Source organism: Schistocerca gregaria, chromosome 4, assembly GCF_023897955.1.
Source record: "Schistocerca gregaria isolate iqSchGreg1 chromosome 4, iqSchGreg1.2, whole genome shotgun sequence".
Classification (NCBI taxonomy): Eukaryota; Metazoa; Arthropoda; class Insecta; order Orthoptera; family Acrididae; genus Schistocerca; species Schistocerca gregaria.
Window position 1 is genome coordinate 205210924 of NC_064923.1, and position 23607 is coordinate 205234530.

General features: G+C 39.4%; 1 protein-coding gene across 3 annotated transcripts in view; it reads left to right on the plus strand.

Annotated features, from left to right (window-relative positions):
- The window catches only part of LOC126365775 (RUN and FYVE domain-containing protein 2), a 166847-nt gene that overhangs the window by 27718 nt on the left and 115522 nt on the right, over window positions 1-23607 (plus strand). For all 3 annotated transcript variants that reach the window (XM_050008299.1, XM_050008301.1, XM_050008300.1), the window contains one exon: window positions 6857-6966. In XM_050008299.1, the coding sequence (XP_049864256.1) occupies window positions 6857-6966 (110 nt within the window). The remainder of the gene's footprint in view (window positions 1-6856; window positions 6967-23607) is intronic.

Sequence of the window (23607 nt, forward strand, 5' to 3'; positions counted from 1 at the left end):
CCAGGAATGTGTCAATTATGTTTCCCCTTCCTGGGACAATGAATTCACGGTGTTCTTATTTCAATTTCCAGGAGTGTAGAAATTAATGTTTCGAGTGTTCTTATAACTGCGCGGTAGAGAACTTATAAATTTTGTTTAATGAAATTATACAATAATAGCTGCAAAATATGGACTATGATGTAAATAACTTGACTTCACATCTCAAAATCAAGAAAGTATACTGGTAAACTGTTTTTGTCACACTACCAAGAGGTGTCAAGGTGAAGTTGACTCAAATAAGAAGCTGTAGTGTGGGTTAAATGGAACAAAGTAGTACCCAACTTCAATGAAAGTCAGCACCATCAAATTGTACTGTAAAAAAGTTCAATTTAAATTGTAAATTTTGGTCCACAAGTTAAAAAACACAGCAGCAACATTGCTCTAATTTATCATTAGATTCATCACAACTTGACTGCTTTTAGTCACAGAAGTGTAAGTTCCTTTTGAATTTTGCTTCTTAAGTGGAACATCTCTGAATGGTAGTTGACTGTGTGGCATCACACTATCTTCCTATGTTTATTTTTGGTTCAATACTTTGCAAGCCCCCCCATGAACCATGGACCTTGCCGTTGGTGGGGAGGCTTGCGTGCCTCAGCGATACAGATGGCCGTACCGTAGGTGCAACCACAACGGAGGGGTATCTGTTGAGAGGCCAGACAAACATGTGGTTCCTGAAGAGGGGCAGCAGCCTTTTCAGTAGTTGCAGGGGCAACAGTATGGATGATTGACTGATCTGGCCTTGCAACATTAACCAAAACGGCCTTGCTGTGCTGGTACTGCGAACGGCTGAAAGCAAGGGGAAACTACAGCCGTAATTTCTCCCGAGGACATGCAGCTTTACTGTATGATTAAATGATGATGGCGTCCTCTTGGGTAAAATATTCCGGAGGTCAAATAGTCCCCCATTCGGATCTCCGGGCGGGGACTACTCAAGAGGATGTCATTATCAGGAGAAAAAAAACTGGCATTCTACAGATCGGAGCGTGGAATGTCAGATCCCTTAATCTGGCAGGTAGGTTAGAAAATTTAAAAAGGGAAATGGATAGGTTAAAGTTAGATATACTGGGAATTAGTGAAGTTCGGTGGCAGGAGGAACAAGACTTCTGGTCAGGTGACTACAGGGTTATAAACACAAAATCAAATAGGGGTAATGCAGGAGTAGGTTTAATAATGAATAGGAAAATAGGAATGCGGGTAAGCTACTACAAACAGCATAGTGAACGCATTATTGTGGCCAAGATAGATACGAAGCCCACACCTACTACAGTAGTACAAGTTTATATGCCAACTAGCTCTGCAGATGACGAAGAAATTGAAGAAATGTACGATGAAATAAAAAAATTTATTCAGATAGTGAAGGGAGACGAAAATTTAATATTAATGGGTGACTGGAATTCGAGTGTAGGAAAAGGGAGAGAAGGAAACATAGTAGGTGAATATGGATTGGGGCTAAGAAATGAAAGAGGAAGACGCCTAGTAGAATTTTGCACAGAGCACAATTTAATCATAGCTAACACTTGGTTTAAGAATTATGAAAGAAGGTTGTATACATGGAAGAACCCGAGAGATACTAAAAGGTATCAGATAGATTATATAATGGTAAGACAGAGATTTAGGAACCAGGTTTTAAGTTGTAAGACATTTCCAGGGGCAGATGTGGACTCTGACCACAATCTATTGGTTATGACCTGTAGATTAAAACTGAAGAAACTGCAAAAATGTGGGAAATTAAGGAGATGGGACCTGGATAAACTGAAAGAACCAGAGGTTGTACAAAGTTTCAGGGAGCGCATAAGGGAACAATTGACAGGAATGGGGGAAAGAAATACAGTAGAAGAAGAATGGGTAGCTCTGAGGGATGTAGTAGTGAAGGCAGCAGAGGATAAAGTAGGTACAAAGACGAGGGCTGCTAGAAATCCTTGGGTAACAGAAGAAATATTGGATTTAATTGATGAAAGGAGAAAATATAAAAATGCAGTAAATGAAGCAGGCAAAAAGGAATACAAACGTCTCAAAAATGAGATCGACAGGAAGTGCAAAATGGCTAAACAGCGATGGATAGAGACAAATGTAAGGATGTAGAAGCTTATCTCACTAGGGGTAAGATAGATACTGCCTACAGGAAAATTAGAGAGACCTTTGGAGAGAAGAGAACCACGTGTATGAATATCAAGAGCTCAGATGGCAACCCAGTTCTAAGCAAAGAAGAGAAGGCAGAAAGGTGGAAGGAGTATATAGAAGGTTTATACAAGGGCGATGTACTTGAGGACAATATTATGGAAATGGAAGAGGATGTAGATGAAGACGAAATGGGAGATACGATACTGCGTGAAGAGTTTGACAGAGCACTGAAAGACCTGAGTCGAATCAAGGCCCCCGGCGTAGACAACATTGCATTAGAACTACTGACGGCCTTGGGAGAGCCAGTCATGACAAAACTCTACCAGCTGGTGAGCAAAATGTATGAGACAGGCGAAATACCCTCAGACTTCAAGAAGAATATAATAATTCCAATCCCAAAGAAAGCAGGTGCTGACAGATGTGAAAATTACTGAACTATCAGTTTAATAAGTCACAGCTGCAAAATACTAACGCGAATTCTTTACAGACGAATGGAAAAACTGGTAGATGCGGACCTTGGGGAGGATCAGTTTGGATTTCGTAGAAATGTTGGAACACGTGAGGCAATACTGACCTTAAGACTAATCTTAGAAGAAAGATTAAGAAAAGGCAAACCTACGTTTCTAGCATTTGTAGACTTAGAGAAAGCTTTTGACAATGTTGACTGGAATACTCTTTTTCAGATTCTAAAGGTGGCAGGGGTAAAATACAGGGAGAGAAAGACTATTTACAATTTGTACAGAAACCAGATGGCAGTCATAAGAATCGAGGGGCATAAAAGGGAAGCAGTGGTTGGGAAAGGAGTGAGACAGGGTTGTAGCCTCTCCCCGATGTTATTCAATCTGTATATTGAGCAAGCTGTAAAGGAAACAAAAGAAAAATTCGGAGTAGGTATTAAAATTCATGGAGAAGAAGTAAAAACCTTGAGGTTCGCCGATGACATTGTAATTCTGTCAGAGACGGCAAAGGACTTGGAAGAGCAGTTGAACGGAATGGACAGTGTCTTGAAAGGAGGATATAAGATGAACATCAACAAAAGCAAAACGAGGATAATGGAATGTAGTCAAATTAAATCAGGTGATGCTGAGGGAATTAGAGTAGGAAATGAGGCACTTAAAGTAGTAAAGGAGTTTTGCTATTTAGGAAGTAAAATAACTGATGATGGTCGAAGTAGAGAGGATATAAAATGTAGACTGGCAATGGCAAGGAAAGCGTTTCTGAAGAAGAGAAATTTGTTAACATCGAATATAGATTTATGTATCAGGAAGTCGTTTCTGAAAGTATTTGTTTGGAGTGTAGCCATGTATGGAAGTGAAACATGAACGATAACTAGTCTGGACAAGAAGAGAATAGAAGCTTTCGAAATGTGGTGCTACAGAAGAATACTGAAGATAAGGTGGATAGATCACGTAACTAATGAGGAGGTATTGAATAGGATTGGGGAGAAGAGAAGTTTGTGGCACTACTTGACTAGAAGAAGGGATCGGTTGGTAGGACATGTTGTGAGGCATCAAGGGATCACAAATTTAGCATTGGAGGGCAGCGTGGAGGGTAAAAATCGTAGAGGGAGACCGAGAGATGAGTACACTAAGCAGATTCAGAAGGATGTAGGTTGCAGTAGGTACTGGGAGATGAAGCAGCTTGCACAGGATAGAGTAGCATGGAGAGCTGCATCAAACCAGTCTCAGGACTGAAGACAACAACAACAACAACAACAACTTTGCAAGCAATATTATATTTCCAAGCTTAGCATATGAAAATCACAGCCAAATAAGTGTTACTCTAATATTCAATAGTGTTGTGCATGCTGCTTCATCACACTTCAGAGTTAGGATTTCATAATCATCAGATTATTGTTCACCTGTTAAAGGGGAACAGCTAGAGGTTAAATTTTATGTATATCAAATTAACTGCCAGTTATCCTGTAATTTAATACTTAGTATTCAGTGATAAAAGGATGCAATTGAACTATTTGATGCTCCAACTCTAGAATCGGCTTCCACTAATACAAAATGAACATATATTGATACATCACTAGATAATGATAACACAAAGATGCAGGAAAATCCACTTTAATCAGTCAAAATTTCATTTAAAAGTGCATTGTAATGCAGGACGAGGTAACTGATAATTAACACACTTTGCATACTAACCAGAAAATTTATGAGAACTGCATTGTTTGTTATCTGTGTTAGTGCCTCAAAATTTCATTAATACAATACATTTTTACAGTAAATTGCTGCTGAAGAACATTATTCAACTAGTGTATTTGGTAATAAATAGGTTTCTGGAACATTAAAAAAAATATATAAGAAAACATTGAGAGTTAATTTAATCAATATTGCATTTTTGGATTAATAATGACAGAAAATATGAGAAAACTGCTTGATTCACAACAATAAACTTTAGTTTATGTAATATTTACATTATTTCACATTGGTAAGTGTGCTGACGACATTTAATGTTCAAAAGTTAATTTGAGTTAAGTTTTCCCCCTTCAAAAATAAAATAAGAAGAAGAAAGTCACATGAAGTCAAATTATGAATAACACATCAGATCACATTTTGATTCTTCACAAACATTTTTCCAAGTCCCAGTCGATAACCTCCCCCCCATTCTATAATCTTCTTTATCCAGATCTAACCACTCCTTATGAATCCACTGTTTCTCAGTTTTAATATAGTTATTTTCCCCGACTTACAGTTGTTTTAGCCTGTTTTCTAGTTAAGCTGTGACTCCAGATCCTTTTTTAAGCATCCATTCTTTCAGTTTATGCACCGTTATATTTCTTGAAAGCTCTGCTCCCTTGACCATTACCTTCCCCCCCCCCCCCCCCCCCCCCTTTTTATACTCTCTCTGTCTCCAACTTTATTAAACTATTCACATCACCTGACCTCTCACTGGTTTTTCCAAAACTCTTTCATTATTGTCACAATTTTGCTCCATGTTGCAATATCATAGATAATCAAACATTACTATATTCTATGTTCAAAGCCAGGTTCATATCATGGACTAACAGCTCCAATCATCTAGTTCTATGGAACAGTCACCATGTATCAGAATATTTGGTATTTAATGAAAAAAGGATTCAGTTTGGACTATGTGAGCCTCCAACTCAAAACCAACTTCTGCAAATTCAAAATGAGTAATTGTTCATACAATCACTAGATAATGATAACTCAGAACTGTACAACATAGTCTCCATGAATTAGTGTAAATTGTGTTTAAAAGCTTCCCAAAATTTACCCATTATAATGCGTGCCAAGATAAATGATAACTGACAAACGTCACAAACTACCTAGAAAATTTATGAGGCACCACATTTTTGTTTGCTGTAGTATTGCTCCGAAATATAATCTCCGAAATATAATTGTATTGTTACTTTACAGTATATTGGCGGTCAAGAAATACAAAATTTTTGTGATTTACAAAATCCATTATATCAACACTGCTCAATATATATATTTGTTAATGAGTACAGTTGTGAAAAATGGAAAAAAAATGAGAAAACTTTCATGGTTTATTTAATCAACACTGGTTTTTTTTTGTGTTTATGAGTTGTCGCAGAAACTAAGGGAAAACTGCTGCTTGATTGTCATCCACAAAAATTTACTTTTGCACATTAAATGCTGTCAGGACATTTATCAGTGTGAAACAACATCAAAATTTGTAAATGAACATTTATTGTTGATGACAATAAGGCAGTTTTGTCTGTGATTATTTACTTACAGAAGGATTTTATTTTGGGCGCATAACATTAAATGGGCAACTATGTCAAAAAATACTACGACTTTCTTGAAAGTGTTATAAATCGTATTGTGCATGTGCTACCCAAACAGTGTATACACAGTGTATCTGCATCATGGTTTTGTTAGAGATGTACAATGTTTTATTATTGAGATTTGATTTTAAAAGTTCCATCCCTGCCACAAACAGTATGATTTGTGTCATTAGCAGAACATGTTTCAAAAGTGTGTCTTTTGGTCTGTGATTTTCTGAAGCAGTTGGATCGAAGAGTAGAAGTCTCTTTTTTCATAAAAAGAACTATATAGGCCTATGTCATTATTTTCCTAGAGAGACGTAAGAGTACCACCTATATGACCGTGTCAGGATGCCATTTTTCTTCTCTCCTGTGTGAAAGACTAAAACTTGAAGATAGTATTTGTATTTTGTCACTTACAGTTCAAGGGATTATATGATTTCCTTCATATCCTGCAAACTGTTAATGTTGAGATCAATTGCCCTTCAAGAAGTTGCCATGTCAGGTATGGAATTGAACTGAATAAAATCTCTCTTTAATTTGAAAGTTTTCTGCATGTTTAGAGTCATTTTCTTTGGTTGTAATTTTTTTTCCCAAAGTCTGCAGTATGAGTGTGATTATTGGATCATGATCTTTTTATGATTTGAGTGAAAGGCCTGAGCTCTGCTTACATAACGGTCTTGGTTATGAAGACATTTTGAGTGAAACTGAAACATATGAAGAAGAGTAGGTTAAATTGTTGAATGTTTCTCAGTATGTGTGTTGTGCCTGCAGGAGTCAGTTGGAAGAGTATGTGTGATTAGTGTTCTACTCTGACAGTTAGACACAGTTTATCACAAAGTATAGGAAGTTACTGATTTATTTTCTCTTAGAATAGAAAAATCTGCTTAAAACTTCATTTTGACACTCTGTTTCTATCAGTGATAAATTCCGCAGGGCCTCCTTGGACCAAAGAAAGAGCTCTGGGATGTTTTGCAGTGCGTTGAAAAATATACTGTGGAAGCACAGGATATTACATCAAGCGTACGAGATCTTCCTACTGTTAGGTAAGGCATGATGCTTGCATTGACATGAAAAGCCAGCAACAATTAGTATACTGGCAGATTAAATGACAAATTACTGCTGTTATGTTACTTAGTTTTCCTTAGAGATTCCAACAAAGATAGCACATGGAGTGAGTGAGTGAGTGAGTGAGTGAGTGAGTGTGTGTGTGTGTGTGTGTGTGTGTGTGTGTGTGTGTGAGAGAGAGAGAGAGAGAGAGGCAGGGGGGAGCACGCACATCGTTGTGGTACATCATTGTGAGTTTTGACCTGTAAATGATTAATTGTGTACTGTCCGGTAATTATTGTGCATCACTTTTTATTTTAAGGAAAAGACTTTCAATTAATACATTTTAAGCATCTGAAAGAGATGTTATGCCACAGAAAATTTTCATGGAATGTTGAAAGAGCTAGCTGGAAATTATATTTAAGCACTTTCAGTGTTAAATGCTGACAGATGGCAGTAAATATCGGTATTGACAACCTATTTTATTACATCTGCTGATTTTCTATTGCAAATGGTTGTCAGTCAGGTTGCAAATAGTGATCACTTGAACTGCATTCACATGTGAAGCATGTAGTGGATAGAAGATTAGAAGTGTTAACCTGTAAAACAATACCAACAAATTATTTTCTGTTTACTTATGTCCACTGAGCTGTGATATTTTGGAAATGGCAAAATTTTTCATGTGGAATATTACTAAGCCATTTTATTTGTAATCATCATTTTGATCTGTTACACCATTTTTAAGCGATAGTTCACTACAAAGTGTGTCGGTGCATAATTATTCCTTTTAAGAGGACACTATACTCATGTCAACTGTGCTTATGTAGTCCATATGCCTAATAAAATAGGAATTTTTGTCATTTATATGAAAGTATGTAGGTCTTCATGTAATAATTACTGTCGAATTTATGTCACCTGCATACTTAATTTTCACTGTCTGTCCACCAGAAGTATCGGACGACATGAATTTGGTAGTATTTATTAAAAGAAGTACTACATTCTTTCATATAAATGCCAGAGACTTGTGCCTTATTATGCATATGAAATACGTAAAGATTGTTCACATGAAGGCTGTGTTATCTTAAAGAGAATGATTGTGCATTGATGTACATAAAGCCAGTTCATACTTACATAAAATATTCAGATATCAATAGAAAATTAGTGTTAGAGAGTATTTGTTTGTTTGCATGCACACACACGTAGCTACAGATAGACCAGCATTGTAAAATCAATGCACTTTTGTACAGTCCATTTTCAGTCATATTTTGCTCTTGGAAGTGGATACGTACAGCAACAATGAATATGTAAATTGCATGGAAAAGTCTATGATCCTGTGTTGATAACAGAGCCGTCACACAGGTTGGCCGTGGAAGATCAAACTTCACAAGTACTTGTAAAAGGATTATAGTACTTCCATGTAGTCTGCAGCACCCAGAGAAAAAGTTATCTGCATCCTCTTCCTATTCTACAAGAGCAGAAAGGTGTCTTCACAATGTGCAGCCTGTAAAGATTCTTGTCTTTGTGTCTTGTTGGTTCCTCCCCCTATGTAGGACATCTTGGTATTTCATACTTGGGATTGCAGTCCAGGTGGTAAGCTCCTGGACAGTAGCTTCTTTGGCTAAGCAGTTAACAGCTTCACTGCCAGTGATTCCACAGTGCGAGTTCACCTAAGTAAAATTAACAAAATAAACAATTTCATAACTGATAATTTTGTAGACAACTGACTATTCAGTCTAGTTATCTTAAAGGGGATAAAGAGTCACTGATTAGGAAAGATAGAGGGGGCATCATCTGTGAGCAGAAACAAACTGATCACAGTTTCACAACAAGTTCTGTGGTCATGATGCTTGTCACTGCAGGTATTTTGAGTAGACAGTTGAGGAATTAACATCTTAAGATGTCTTAATTTATATATTGATATGATAGCTTCACAGTGGTGGCTTGTCTAGTGGACCATACTCACTTCTTTTTATTTAAATATATCTGCAACAGTGTGTGTGTGTGTGTGTGTGTGTGTGTGTGTGTGTGTGTGTGTGTGTGTGTGTGTTTGTGTGTGTCCAAAATTTTCTTATAAACCTTGGTATGAGTTATTTATGTGAAAACCCCTGAGTAAATAGCCATACCCAAACATGTTTTACTTGATCATATCAGGAACCCATAACACATTCTTAATGAAAAGAAATATGTATTCTACATTATAAATCAATATTTGTATATTTATGTGATAATGATTGTGGTAAAGGTTGTCTGCAAAAATGAAGTTAAATCTACATCTACCTCTACACCTACACACACACCCGTACTTTGCAAACAACTGTGAAGTGTGTGGAGGAGGATACTTCACATTATACCATATATTGTTTTTTCCGTTCGATTCACATGTGTAGCATGGGACGCATGCTAAGTGGCTTTTGCAGATTAGTTGGTGTCTGTCTTCAGGTTTTTGTCAGGCTATGTTTTTCAGAATTTCTGTGACAATCTGTCATAACAGAGAAACCTGTACCAATTCACATTGTCCTTTTTTTATCCTGTGCTAGTCTTATTTAGTATGGTTCCTACATACACCAGAAAAATTCTAAGATGCATTATACATGGGTATTGTGAGCAGTCTCCGTTGTAGACTGACTGCATGTTCCCAGTATCCTACTTATAATCCAAAGTCTGTCGCTTGGTTGATCTATGACTGATCCTCTGTGAGCATTATACACTCCTGGAAATTGAAGTAAGAACACCGTGAATTCATTGTCCCAGGAAGGGGAAACTTTATTGACACATTCCTGGGGTCAGATACATCACATGATCACACTGACAGAACCACAGGCACATAGACACAGGCAACAGAGCATGCACAATGTCGGCACTAGTACAGTGTATATCCACCTTTCGCAGCAATGCAGGCTGCTATTCTCCCATGGAGACGATCGTAGAGATGCTGGATGTAGTCCTGTGGAACGGCTTGCCATGCCATTTCCACCTGGCGCCTCAGTTGGACCAGCGATCGTGCTGGATGTGCAGACCGCGTGAGATGACGCTTCATCCAGTCCCAAACATGCTCAATGGGGGACAGATCCGGAGATCTTGCTGGCCAGGGTAGTTGACTTACACCTTCTAGAGCACGTTGGGTGGCACGGGATACATGCGGACGTGCATTGTCCTGTTGGAACAGCAAGTTCCCTTGCCGGTCTAGGAATGGTAGAACGATGGGTTCGATGACTGTTTGGATGTACCGTGCACTATTCAGTGTCCCCTCGACGATCACCAGAGGTGTACGGCCAGTGTAGGAGATCGCTCCCCACACCATGATGCCGGGTGTTAGCCCTGTGTGCCTCGGTCGCATGCAGTCCTGATTGTGGCGCTCACCTGCACGGCACCAAACACGCATACGACCATCATTGGCACCAAGGCAGAAGCGACTCTCATCGCTGAAGACGACACGTCTCCATTCGTCCCTCCATTCACGCCTGTCGCGACACCACTGGAGGCGGGCTGCACGATGTTGGGGCGTGAGCGGAAGACGGCCTAACGATGTGCGGGACCGTAGCCCAGCTTCATGGAGACGGTTGCGAATGGTCCTCGCCGATACCCCAGGAGCAACAGTGTCCCTAATTTGCTGGGAAGTGGCGGTGCGGTCCCCTACGGCACTGCGTAGGATCCTACGGTCTTGGCGTGCATCCGTGCGTCGCTGCGGTCCGGTCCCAGGTCGACGGGCACGTGCACCTTCCGCTGACCACTGGCGACAACATCGATGTACTGTGGAGACCTCATGCCCCATGTGTTGAGCAATTCGGCGGTACGTCCACCCGGCCTCCTGCATGCCCACTATACGCCCTCGCTCAAAGTCCGTCAACTGCACATACGGTTCACGTCCACGCTGTCGCGGCATGCTACCAGTGTTAAAGACTGCGATGGAGCTCCGTATGCCACGGCAAACTGGCTGACACTGACGGCGGCGGTGCACAAATGCTGCGCAGCTAGCGCCATTCGCCGGCCAACACCGCGGTTCCTGGTGTGTCCGCTGTGCCGTGCGTGTGATCATTGCTTGTACAGCCCTCTCGCAGTGTCCGGAGTAAGTATGGTGGGTCTGACACACCGGTGTCAATGTGTTCTTTTTTCCATTTCCAGGAGTGTATTTCATGTCCCCACAAACTGTGTTGTCCAAATATTTGTATGAACTGACTAATTTCAAATGAGACTCACTGATATTTTCAAAGGATTCTATGTTTTTGTGTTTTCTGAACTTCACAATTTTAGGTATCTGAATATTTAAGGCAGCGTTTGTGCAGCTTTTTTCAGGTAGTGCTTAATTATAATAACTGCAGCATCTGCAGCCATGTGTAGTTTCTATTGATATTGTCTGTTAAGTCATTAATTTACAGTGCTGGTCATTAAAATAAAAACCCCAGACAGGACAGAAAATATGAAATTACTGTGCCTGTCCAATATACAGTATATTTCTGATTGTTTGAGATGATGTGTGGGAGAAGATGCATGAAAACCAAAAAAACTGAATAATCGAGATATTTTCAAACGTGGATTCTTTGTATGAAAGTTTATCCATGTTCTGTTCATAGGAACTGTAAGCCCATTTATTTCTTAAAATAGTCTGTGATGTTGGTTTGCTTCTGAGAGAAGTTGACTGAATACCACACTGGCTCCTGTAATCTAGAATTGTATCAAAAATTACTGACAAGGTCACTGTCTTCTTTGCTGCTTTCACATTCACTGTCCCCTCTTGAGTTTTGTTGTGAAGTAGCAATCACAATATCGGTGTCATTCATGCACTTGAAGCCAGATTCACATGCATTGGATCATCAGCCACCCATTTAAGTTTTCTTCATTGACATTTTCAAAACCATTTAAACCTGTTGCCAAATTTATTGTTTGTGCTCTCATAATTTGTTCGTCACTAAAACCTTGAAAAGGTCTTTCTTTTATATCTGGAAGAATTTCTCTTGATGATCGAAGCACTGTATGTTTCTTGACCTACCAGGCATCAGAAATGCTCTGTATGGTGCCTGGAATTGTTAACTTCTCCGAAGACACCATCAAATCATTATCATGAACTAGCATTCTCCATAGACCAGCATGGTACTGCTGTTTTAGTGACGCACTTATATCTCGGTCCATTGGCTGTATAACAGCAGTTACATTGGGAGGTAAGAACTTAGTTACAATGAAACCACCATCAGATACAAGAATCCTCTCATCAGTTTGTGAAGGGTTGTTATAAAGCAATAGACCAAAGTTGTGTGGCAACCCTTTCTCTTCTAGAAATCACTGAACTTGTACAAAATATGTATGGAATCAGTTTTTGAAAATTTCACTATCAATCCATGCTTGTTTTTTGATGTAATATGCACATGGATATCCTTAGTTGTGCTGTCTTTGAATGCTCTTCTTCTTCTTCTTCTTTTTTTTTCCCTTCCCCCCCCCCTTTTTTTTTTTTTTTTTTTTTTTTTTTTTTTTTTTTTTTTTTTTTTTTTCCTTCCAGTCACTAGTAGTTTCACTTTGCAGTTTCCAGAAGTATTAGCGATGCTCAAAATTTCAATGCATTCTTTAACAACTTACATTGAGGAGCATGAGCATCACTGTTAAAAGCAAAGGTTCTGATTAGCAAACATTTACAATATGTACCACTTCTGTCTGCATTATCAATTTGGTTCTGGAGTGAAAGTCTCTTCTTCGACAAATTTCTCGGAACTCTCCCCAGAAGAAATTGCCAGCCAAAACATTTGAACTAAGCCACTCTCCTTGCACACTAAGTTTCCAAGCAGTTGTTTGAACCTGATTATCCATCCAGATGGGGCATTAAATTCTCCCTCTAATCCTAGAGCTTCTTGAAAAAATTTAGCTTTTTGGCACATATTGCACCAGAAACAGTGACACCTTCTGCTCGATTTTGGCTAACAACTGCAAAAGAGCAGCTTCTAATTCATCAAATGTAGATCTCTTCCTGCTTTTTCATGCAGATGATCCAGAACTACAATCACTTTTCCTTATAGAATCCAGTATTTTCTGCCTATTGTTTTTATTGCCCTGAACAGTCTGACTTCCAGTACTATAACCAGCACTTAGTTTTGCAGTTTCTGTCTATTCAAGTCTTTCATTTAATTCTAATTTTTATTGTTATGTCAACATGTTTCTTTTGTTTATCGATCATCTTTTTTAAAATTTCTTGTAACTTGCTCCAATGACACTTACTCATGAAATAACATCAGGAAACTCAGTTTGTTTTCGATTTACACAGAGCAGGTTGGCCAGTAATAATGGAAATGGTATTGTGTTGTCACACAACAGTTGTTTAAACAGTGGAAAAGGCACATATTGTCTGTTCTTTTTCTTCTTTTTTTTAGATGCAACAATAATCTACAAATCAGATAATCTCCACATGAGTACTCGAGGCAGTGGGAAGGATAGCATATATGAAATTTTACTTATTGTGCATTTATAGCATAGTAGAAAGAATACATGATTAGATTTGTAGGTAATTTGTGAGTATGCAGAGTGCCAAATTTAGCACATGTAGCAGCCACTTGGGTGGCAACAGTGAGTCTAACCCAGCTGAGCATCAAGTTGAACTGAGTGTGGATACCAGTTATGGGCACATCATTCCATACTGCTTCAGCTAAATGCCACCCGAGTTCATAAGTTGTGGTGGCTTGCAGACAGGAGTGTGACAGTCTGTTGGCAAGTCGTAACTAGTTTTTTTTTTCTTTGTCTTTTTTTCATTAGGTTACAGCTATGAAGAACGTGCAGGGCAGGGAAACAGTTGAACATCATCTGTGTCCAAGTATGTCAGTACAGCATTTGGAAACCTGCAATCTTATGTTACTGTGTTAAAAAAAAATGGTCATGGAGACCTCAAAGATAGGTCACAGCCACCTACCTTATCACATTGCTATTCAAATTGGCAGTCCTGGTTCCATTAGGACCGTGGCTAAGGAAAATGTGTCATGGATTATGTTCACAAAACCACTATATTTTTGCAATGTAGTCTCCCCTTGAACTGATACACATCAGAAATAATTTATTTAAAGGTGTTTTGAAACAGTCACTGTAGTTCCTATTTTGGAATTGCATTTAGTACTGCAGTAAAATTTTCTTGGATGCCCTTAATTGCATCATAATGATGTCCTTTCATTGCTAAATTCATTTGGGAACAAGCAGAAGTCGGCAGGGGTCAAATGCAATGAATACAGTGAATGTTTGAGACCTTTGTTCTGTTTGTTGGCCAAAATTTTGCACACAATCTTCATTTTCTGGGCTGTTGTGTTGTTATGGAGAGTGAGCAGGAACCTGCCTCTCAGTATTTGAGTTAAATTTAATGAATTTCCAATCACAAACATGAAACCTGATGTCGCCTCAGTGTTCCAGTGCCATTTTATGACGAGTGTCAAGATACAAACTATTACATTCGCGACCAGTATGCTTGGTGCAGTGATGTGCTTTGATCTTCCACATGAGTGTTATTGAAACTGCAAGGATCATGGCAACACAACCCACCAAGAGGTAGCATTGCAGCTTGGAATTTAACACAAGCAATCCTAATGGAACTGGGACACAGTATGTATGTGAAAAAGATGTGATTGTGTTGTGTATGTAATGGCACTCCATACCATCATTCTGTGTGTGTGGCTAGTATGGTGGTGATGAATGTAATATGTCAACTCAATACGTGGATATGTCCATTGTGACGCTGTATGCAGCAGTGAAACTACTGTGTCTGGTGGGTCATTGGATACGACTCTGTGGGAGTGTGTTTCTTTGCTGCCATGTCAAGAAAAGCAACAACACTGTTTGCTGTGTTGATGGTCCACACTCTTCCAGACATTGTTGCATGGTTTGTGTGGATACTTGCCTCACTGTAAACAAATCCACTTCTTGACTCAAGGTATGTGAAGTGGCTTTAGAATCCTGAATGACGTGGCAAACAACGTGTTTCTCATATGGCGTGCTAGTCGGTGGAATCACAGAGATTCTGCACGGCATTGAGTGTAGCCCTCTTCAACTCATGGATTCCATATTTCCTTGACATCTGTTCCTGACCCAAACAAGCAGTGATAAACTGCAGTCTAAATAGTCCTCGATCCTGCCACTATCAAATTTTGACAGTTGCTGGCAGATGTTTCCCTTTCTTATATGATGCTTCTTATATGATAAGTTTTCACAGACAACCAACATTCAAATGTAATTCCTGAATGAGAAACATATTGCATAATCTTTGCATACAGGGTTATTAAAAATGATTGAAGCGATTTCACAGCTCTACAATAACTTTATTATTTGAGATATTTTCATAATGCTTTGCACACACATACAAAAACTCAAAAAGTTTTTTTAGACATTCACAAATGTTCGATATGTGCCCCTTTAGTGATTCAGCAGACTTCGAGCCGATAATCAAGTTCCTCCCACAGTCAGCGTAGCATGTCCCCATCAATGAGTTCGAAAGCATCGTTGATGCGAGCTCGCAGTTGTGACACATTTCTTGGTAGAGGAGGTTTAAACACTGAATCTTTCACCTAACCCCACAGAAATAATTCGCACGGGGCTTAAGTCGGGAGAGTGTGGAGGCCGTGACATGAATTGCTGACCATGATCTCCACCACGACCGATCCATCGGTTTTCCAATCTCCTGTTTAAGAAATGCTGAACATCATGATGGAAGTGAAGTGGAGCACCATCCTGTTGAAAGATGAAGTCGGCGCTGTCGGTCTCCAGTTGTGACATGAGCCAATTTTCCAGCTTTTCCAGATATACCTGTCCGGTAATGTTTTTTTCGCTGAAGAAAAAGGGGCTGTAAACTTCAAACCGTGAGATTGCACAAAACACGTTAACTTTTGGTGAATTGCGAATTTGCTGCACGAATGCGTGAGGATTCTCTACCTCCCAGATTCGCACATTGTGTCTGCTTACTTTACCGTTAAGAAAAAATGTTGCTTCATCACTGAAAACAAGTTTCGCACTGAATGCATTCTCTTCCATGAGCTGTTGCAACCGCGCCGAAAATTCAAAGCATTTGACTTTGTCATCGGGTGTCAGGGCTTGTAGCAATTGTAAATGGTAAGGCTTCTGCTTTAGCCTTTTCCGTAAGATTTTCCGAACCATCGGCTGTGGTACGTTTAGCTCCCTGCTTGCTTTATTCGTCGACTTCTGTGGGCTACGCATGAAACTTGTCCGCACGCGTTCAACCGTTTCTTCGCTCACTGCAGGCCGACCCTATGATTTCCCCTTACAGAGGCATCCAGAAGCTTTAAACTGCGCATACCACGACCGAATGGAGTTAGCAGTTGGTGGATCTTTGTTGAACTTCGTCCTGAAGTGTCGTTGCACTGTTATGACTGACTAACGTGAGTGCATTTCAAGCACGACATACGCTTTCTCGGCTCCTGTCGCCATTTTGTCTCACTGCGCTTTCGAGCGCTCTGGTGGCAGAAACCTGAAGTGCGGCTTCAGCTGAACAAAACTTTGAGTTTTTGTATGTATCTGTAGTGTGTCGTGACCATATGTCAATGAAAGGAGCTACAGTGAATTTATGAAATCGCTTCAATCATTTGTAATAGCCCTGTACATACAGACTATAGGTGGCATCAGTAGTACTTTCTTTCTGTGGTTGTGCTGAGATGCTGACCACTTGCATTTCCAACCATTGTACTCTTCTTGCCAATTTGAAATTTGTTGCATGCTACCCTTGTGTGTTGCAGTGTTAATGATAAGTAATGTACAGCTTAAAAAGAAAGGGTTACAGCAGACTTCCCAGGGGTATCTATACAATGATTTACGAACTTTCAAAATGTTGGAGATCTCTTCAGTGCCTATCCTGTGTGGTCTATTTACTATTGTTGAGCTGACATTAGTGGCGGTTTGACTGTCATTGCAGGTGCAGTTTTTGTACACAAGCTTACGCCTGTATTGTCACATTTATGGTAAAAATGGTTTTAAAATTCAGATAAGTGTCTGAAACTAGTCACCATCAACAAATAAAGGAAGAATGCAACTTACATGAAACTACAAACACTTATTTCACTTATTTCACTTATAAAGCTGTTTATTAGTCTCTATCCAAAATAACAAGCTGCGTCCTCCATGTTCAGAAATGCCCAATCAAACCACAAATTTTGTTACATTCTCCATAAAATTTTATGTAATTTAAAAATATTAGTGTGTGCCAAGTCAAATGCTTGTTGTATGTTACAAAATACTTTAACTACCTTAAATGCCTTGATGCATATCCTTCAGGATATCATGTGAGAAAACTGCGGGTGGGCTTTTTCAAGGCTGATGTTTTCAGAATCCATACTGGCTGGCATGGAGAATTTCATTCTATGTCTTACTTTGTCTGAATTCTGAATGTGTTCTAAGAGTCTGCAACATATGTATGTCATTGATACTGGATGGTTGTTTAGGTGATCACATATGATGTCCTCCTAGTAAATGGGTGTTACTTGTTCTTTCTTCTAGTTAATAAGCACTGTTTTCTGTTTGAGGGAGTGAAAGTGTATAAAAGTTGAAGGGTAGGTGAACTCAGCTACAAATTCAGTGCAGTACCTGACCTGGCTTTGGGACCTCCCCCAATTTTAGCAGTTTGAGGTGTTTCTGAACTCCAGTGACACTGATGTGCCAGACTGTTGTAACTGATATTACTGTGACATACTCTGTTTTTTAGCTACTGTTTTGTCCATGGGTGTTTCCGTGGAAGACATATATTGAATCCACTAGATATTTTCAATGGATGTGTAACAGCTCATATGTTGCCATGTTTGTTGCACTCATACTAAATTCCAGGACAACTTGGATTGTTTTGTGTCTGTAGATAAATTCACCCCACAATGTTTTGTATTTTGATAAGATGTTGTCAGTCCAGATACAGATCTTGCCTGATATCCCACAAAAATTGGAGATGAAGAAAATGGAAACAGTGTGCCATAGCAGAATTCTAAAAATTAAGTGATCAGATAATATATGAATTGAACAGGCCCAAAATATATTTAAAAAGAAACAATTCTTAACGGAAGCTTTTGTTAAGGCACACAGAAATATTGTATACATTCAACAGCCTAAATTGCATAAATATTTCTTAATTCAAAACAACCAGTTTTGACAGAAAATACCATTATCTTCAGGTCTGTACCAAAGTGCATATTTTAACCTTGTGCCAAGTTGTCATGTGGATAAAAATCAGCATGCTATAAAAGGTTTTTTATAACTAAAATATTTAAAAACATAAAGCACATTGTGGAAACTGCCCTGTGTGTGTGTGTGTGTGTGTGTGTGTGTGTGTGTGTGTGTGTGTGTGTGTGTCACAAATGCTTGTACATCACAAAAAAGAGTGTACAGTGCCACATATCTTTACATAAGCTGGACGTATTCAAAGCAGTGAAAAATCCAGTTTAAACAGTGTGCAACATACAATTGACAGGTAGTATTGCAAAAATAACGTTTGTATACCATGTTACAGAACTAGATAGCTCGTACATTGTTACCATCTAAGAGACCATAAATTCACATTTAAAATTAAGTACTTCAGTGAGTGGCCTTGAAGAATAGTAACAATTAAAAAACTGCACTTAATTTACATCTGAAACACAATTTTAATTTTCAGAACCCTCTATACCATTCTTATTACTGCATACATGACAGGAAAATTAGGATATTTACTCTGCAATAGTTAACTTTGCTGTTGTTGGACATGCAAGCTGCAAATGCAACAGGTGCACAAGTGCTTAGGTCCATTGCGCTATGGGGAAAGGTGAGGGAGAGGGAGAGAGGAATTGGGAACACGTACCCTGGACATGACAAAGTAGAAATTATAATGTGCAGGTTCAGTAGACACAATCTGACATACAAAGTATGTACAAATCTTCCCATGTAGATTACTGAAGCCTTGAGGTATAATTATTCATGGACAATGGTGTATGTTGTTGTTGTTGTTGTTGTTGTTGTTGTTGTTGTTGTCTTCAGTCCTGAGACTGGTTTGATGCAGCTCTCCATGCTACTCTATCCTGTGCAAACTTCATCTCCCAGTACCTACTGCAACCTACATCCTTCTGAATCCGCTTAGTGTATTCATCTCTTGGTCTCCCTCTATGATTTTTACCCTCCACACTGCCCTCCAATACTAAATTGGTGATCCCTTGATGCCTCAGAACATGTCGTACCAACCGATCCCTTCTTCTGGTCAAGTTGTGCCGCAAACTTCTCTTCTCCCCAATCCTGTTCAATACTTCCTCATTAGTTATGTGATCTACCCATCTAATCTTCAGCATTCTTCTGTAGCACCACATTTCGAAAGCTTCTATTCTCTTCTTGTCCGAACTATTTATCATCCATGTTTCACTACCATACATGGCTACACTCCATACAAATGCTTTCAGAAATGACTTCCTGACACTTGAAGAGAAATTTGTTAACATCGAGTATAGATTTATTTATCAGGAAGTCGTTTCTGAAAGTATTTGTATGGAGTGTAGCCATGTATGGAAGTGAAACATGGACGATAACTAGTTTCAACAAGAAGAGAATAGAAGCTTTCGAAATGTAGTGCTACAGAAGAATGCTGAAGATACGGTGGATAGATCACATAACTAATGAGGAGGTATTGAATGGGATCGGGGAGAAGAGGAGTGTGTGGCACAACTTGACTGGAAGAAGGGATTGGTTGGTAGGACATGTTTTGAGGCATCAAGGGATCACAAATTTAGCATTGGAGGACAGCGTGGAGGATAAAAATTGTAGAGGGAGAGCAAGAGATGAATACACTATGCAGATTCAGAAGGATGTAGGTTGCAGTAGGTACTGGGAGATGAAGAAGCTTGCACAGGACAGAGTAGCATGGAGAGCTGCATCAAACCAATCTCAGGACTGAATACCACAACAACAGCAACACCATTATATAATCTGTCTGGTACCTTTTAGTATCTCTCGGGTTCTTCCATGTATACAACCTTCTTTCATAATTCTTAAACCAAGTGTTAGCTATGATTAAGTTATGCTCTGTGCAAAATTCTACCAGGCAGCTTTCTAGTTCATTTCTTACCCCCAATCCATATTCACCTACTATATTCCCTTCTCTTCCTTTTTCTACACTCGAATTCCAGTCACCGATGACTATTAAATTTTCGTCTTCCTTCACTATCTGAATAATTTCTTTTATTTCATCATACATTTCTTCAATTTCTTCATCATCTGCAGAGCTAGTTGGCATATAAACTTGTACTACTGTAGTAGGTGTGGGCTTCGTATGTATCTTGGCCACAAAAATGCGTTCACTATACTGTTTGTCGTAGCTTACCCGCATTCCTATTTTCCTATTCATTATTAAACCTACTCCTGATTTACACCTAATTGATTTTGTGTTTATAACCCTGTAGTCACCTGACCAGATGTCTTGTTCCTCCTGCCACTGAACTTCACTAATTCCCACTATATCTAACTTTAACCTATCCATTTCCCTTTTTAAATTTTCTAACCTACCTGCCTGATTAAGAATCAGACATTCCACACTCCGATCCGTAGAATGCCGGTTTTCTTTCTCCTGATAACGACATCCTCTTGAGTAGTCGCCGCCCAGAGATCCGAATGGGGGACTATTATACCTCTGGAATATTTTACCCAAGAGGACGCCATCATCATTTAATCATACAGTAAAGGTGCATGCCCTCGGGAAAAATTACGGCCGTAGTTTCCCCTTGCTTTCAGCCGTTCGCAGTACCAGCACAGCAAGGCTGTTTTGGTTATTGTTACAAGGCCAGATCAGTCAATCATCCAGACTGTTGCCCTTGCAACTACTGAAAAGGCTGCTGCCCCTCTTCAGGAACTATACGTTTGTATGGCCTCTCAACAGATACCCTTCCGTTGTGGTTGTACCTACGGTACGGCTATCTGTATCGCTGAGGCACGCAAGCCTCCCCACCAACGGCAAGGTCCATGGTTCATGGGGGGGATAGTGTTGAATACAGATATTACATAGTGAGCATGGTGAGATTAGAAAGAATCAGAGTTCAAGTGTGCCCTTTAGTTGGACAGAGTTTTACATCAGACAACTTGCTACAGATATGTGCAAGTCATACTCTGCTATGTAGCGGTGTGCATACATAGGTTTTGTTGTACAACAACTTAGGAAAGTGCATAGATTTATATCACAGAGTGTGTGACCAATCACAGCAAAGATGTGTAGTGCATATTATTTATGTTGTGAAGGCAGTAACCTGTCTGTCTCAAATAAACAAATATTTGTGCGATCTATGATGTTGAACATTTTCAGCAAGTAAAACAGATTACGCTGTTGATATTGTCTAAATGAGAAAATCCAAGGAATATTGAGGACTGGAAATAGTAGTAGTAGAGGGGAATGTCTGTAGGGAAAAGGAGGACTAGAATATGTAAAACACATTATCAAGGACATTGGGTATATCAAGTATCTAGTTATGAGAAGTATAAATTAGGATGATTGCATCTAATCATTCAAGAGACTTCCAGTTTAAAATATTAATGAAAGTTTTAGCAATTGTTAATGCATTGCTCACTGAAATGTTTTTTATAGTCAGGAAAGCATAAGCATTGGCCTAATTTGGTGTGTGTGTGTGGGGGGGGGGGGCGGAAGGGGGGGGGGGGGCACGTGCTGTCCACATCATGCTGAAGATTTGCTTTGTTGTGCTTGATGATTTTTACTGATTTTCCATTCATCTATCATCAGTTTTGACATGTGTACAGTTAAAAATTTTGCATTAAAAGTAGTCTACATTTATATTTTACATAAAAAATAAATTTTTATTTTAGGATACCCCATTATTATAGAATTATTCTCTTTCCTAAACACAGCTGCTGTTTAATACATTCTGTACATACTTGTCAGAGAAATTATATGGTAGGTCCCTCACTGCCAGAGGTAATTTATTATACAGCTTTATGCCCATATTTTTAACATTATTTTGGGACTTGACTTAGTCCGGTATTCTATACGTGTATATTATTTCTGTTCCTTGTTCCATAATTTTTAATTTTTGATACAACTTCTGTAAGTTAGTCTCTTCTCTGACTGCCTTAAAAAGAAAAAAAATATTTAATTTAATTTTATCCATATTTTGCAGCTTCAAATGTGATTGTACTCAATACACTCAAGGTATGAATTAAAAAAAAGCCTTCAGTCAAAATTTTTCGTCTTTTATTCAGTACATGATGTATTTCGGACCCTGTGGGTCCATCTTCAGGTGTAATTCATCTTAATACATGATTTAAATGATAAATGGAAAATCTCATATAAAGATGTGAAACAAATACTAACAAAGAGATAGAGGGGCTGGCCAGTACTTACCTCAGCTCAGTACAGCCGATAGATACACAAAACAGAACAGAAAATTTAACAGAAAATGTACGTATCCTAGCTTTCGGAACTTTGTTCCTTCGTCAGGGAGTAGAGAGGGGGAAAAAGAGGAAGAAGGGAAAGTGGACTCGGTTACTCACAACTCAGGTTATGAAGGAACAGGGGAAAGGTAAACAGGGAGGTAGCAAAAATGGAGGCATGGGTCTCAGAGGGAAGCCAAAGATATTCTACTGTAAGTACTGTGCCAGCTTCAAACCAAAGAGGATGCATACAGAAGTAAAGAGGTATATAATATAAAGATAAATACAACTATGTGGGATGAAAAGATGCGTGAATGGCTAAAGAGGAAAGGGAAAGAGGAGAAGACTGAAGAGTAAATGGGAGTGAGGGTTGTTGACATAGGTTCAGTCCAGGGGGATGGCCAGATGAAAGGATGTGTTGGAGTGCAAGTTCCCATCTCTGCAGTTCCGAGGGACAGGTGTTGGGTGGGAGGAGTCAAATGGCATGTACGGTGTAGCAGGTTCCTAGGTCCCTAGAATTATGCTGGAGGGCATGCTCTGCTACTGGGAATTGGACATTTCCTAGGCGGACAGTTCATCTGTGCCCGTTGATGCGTTCAGCCAGTTTAGTTGTCATTATACCAATTTAAAAGGCTGTGTAGTGCAGGCATGTCAGCTGATAAATGACATGTGTTGTTTCACATGTGGCCCTGCCTTGAATTGTGTGTGTGTCTTACCAGTAGGGGTGCTGGAGTAGGTGGTTGTGAGGGGATGCATGGGGCAGGTTTTGCAGCAGGGTCATTTACAGGGGTATGAACTGCTGGGTAGAAAAGGTGGTCTGGGAATATTGTAGGGTTTGACATGGATGTTGCGGATTTTAGGGAGGCGATGAAAGGCAACTCTGGGTGGTGTGGGGAGAATATTGTCAAGGGATGATCTCATTTCAGGGCTTGACTTGAGAAAGTCATATCCCTAACGGAGTAATTTGTTGAGTATTCGAGGCTAGGATAATATTGGGTGACAAGGGGGATGCTTCTGTGTGGCCTGGGGGTAGGAACATTGTTGTTGGACAGGGAGGAATGTATTGCTCGGGAGATCTGTTTGTGGACAAGGTCTGCAGGATAGTTGCGGGAGAGAAAAGCACTGGTCAGGTTATTGGTGTAATTGTTGAGGGATTCGTCACTGGAGCAGATACGTTTGGCATGAATACCTAGGCTTTAGGGAAGGGAGCATTTGATGTGGAATGGATGACAGATCTCAAAGTGAAGGTACTGTTGTTTGTTTGTGGGTTTGATGTGGACAGAGGTGTGGATGTGAGC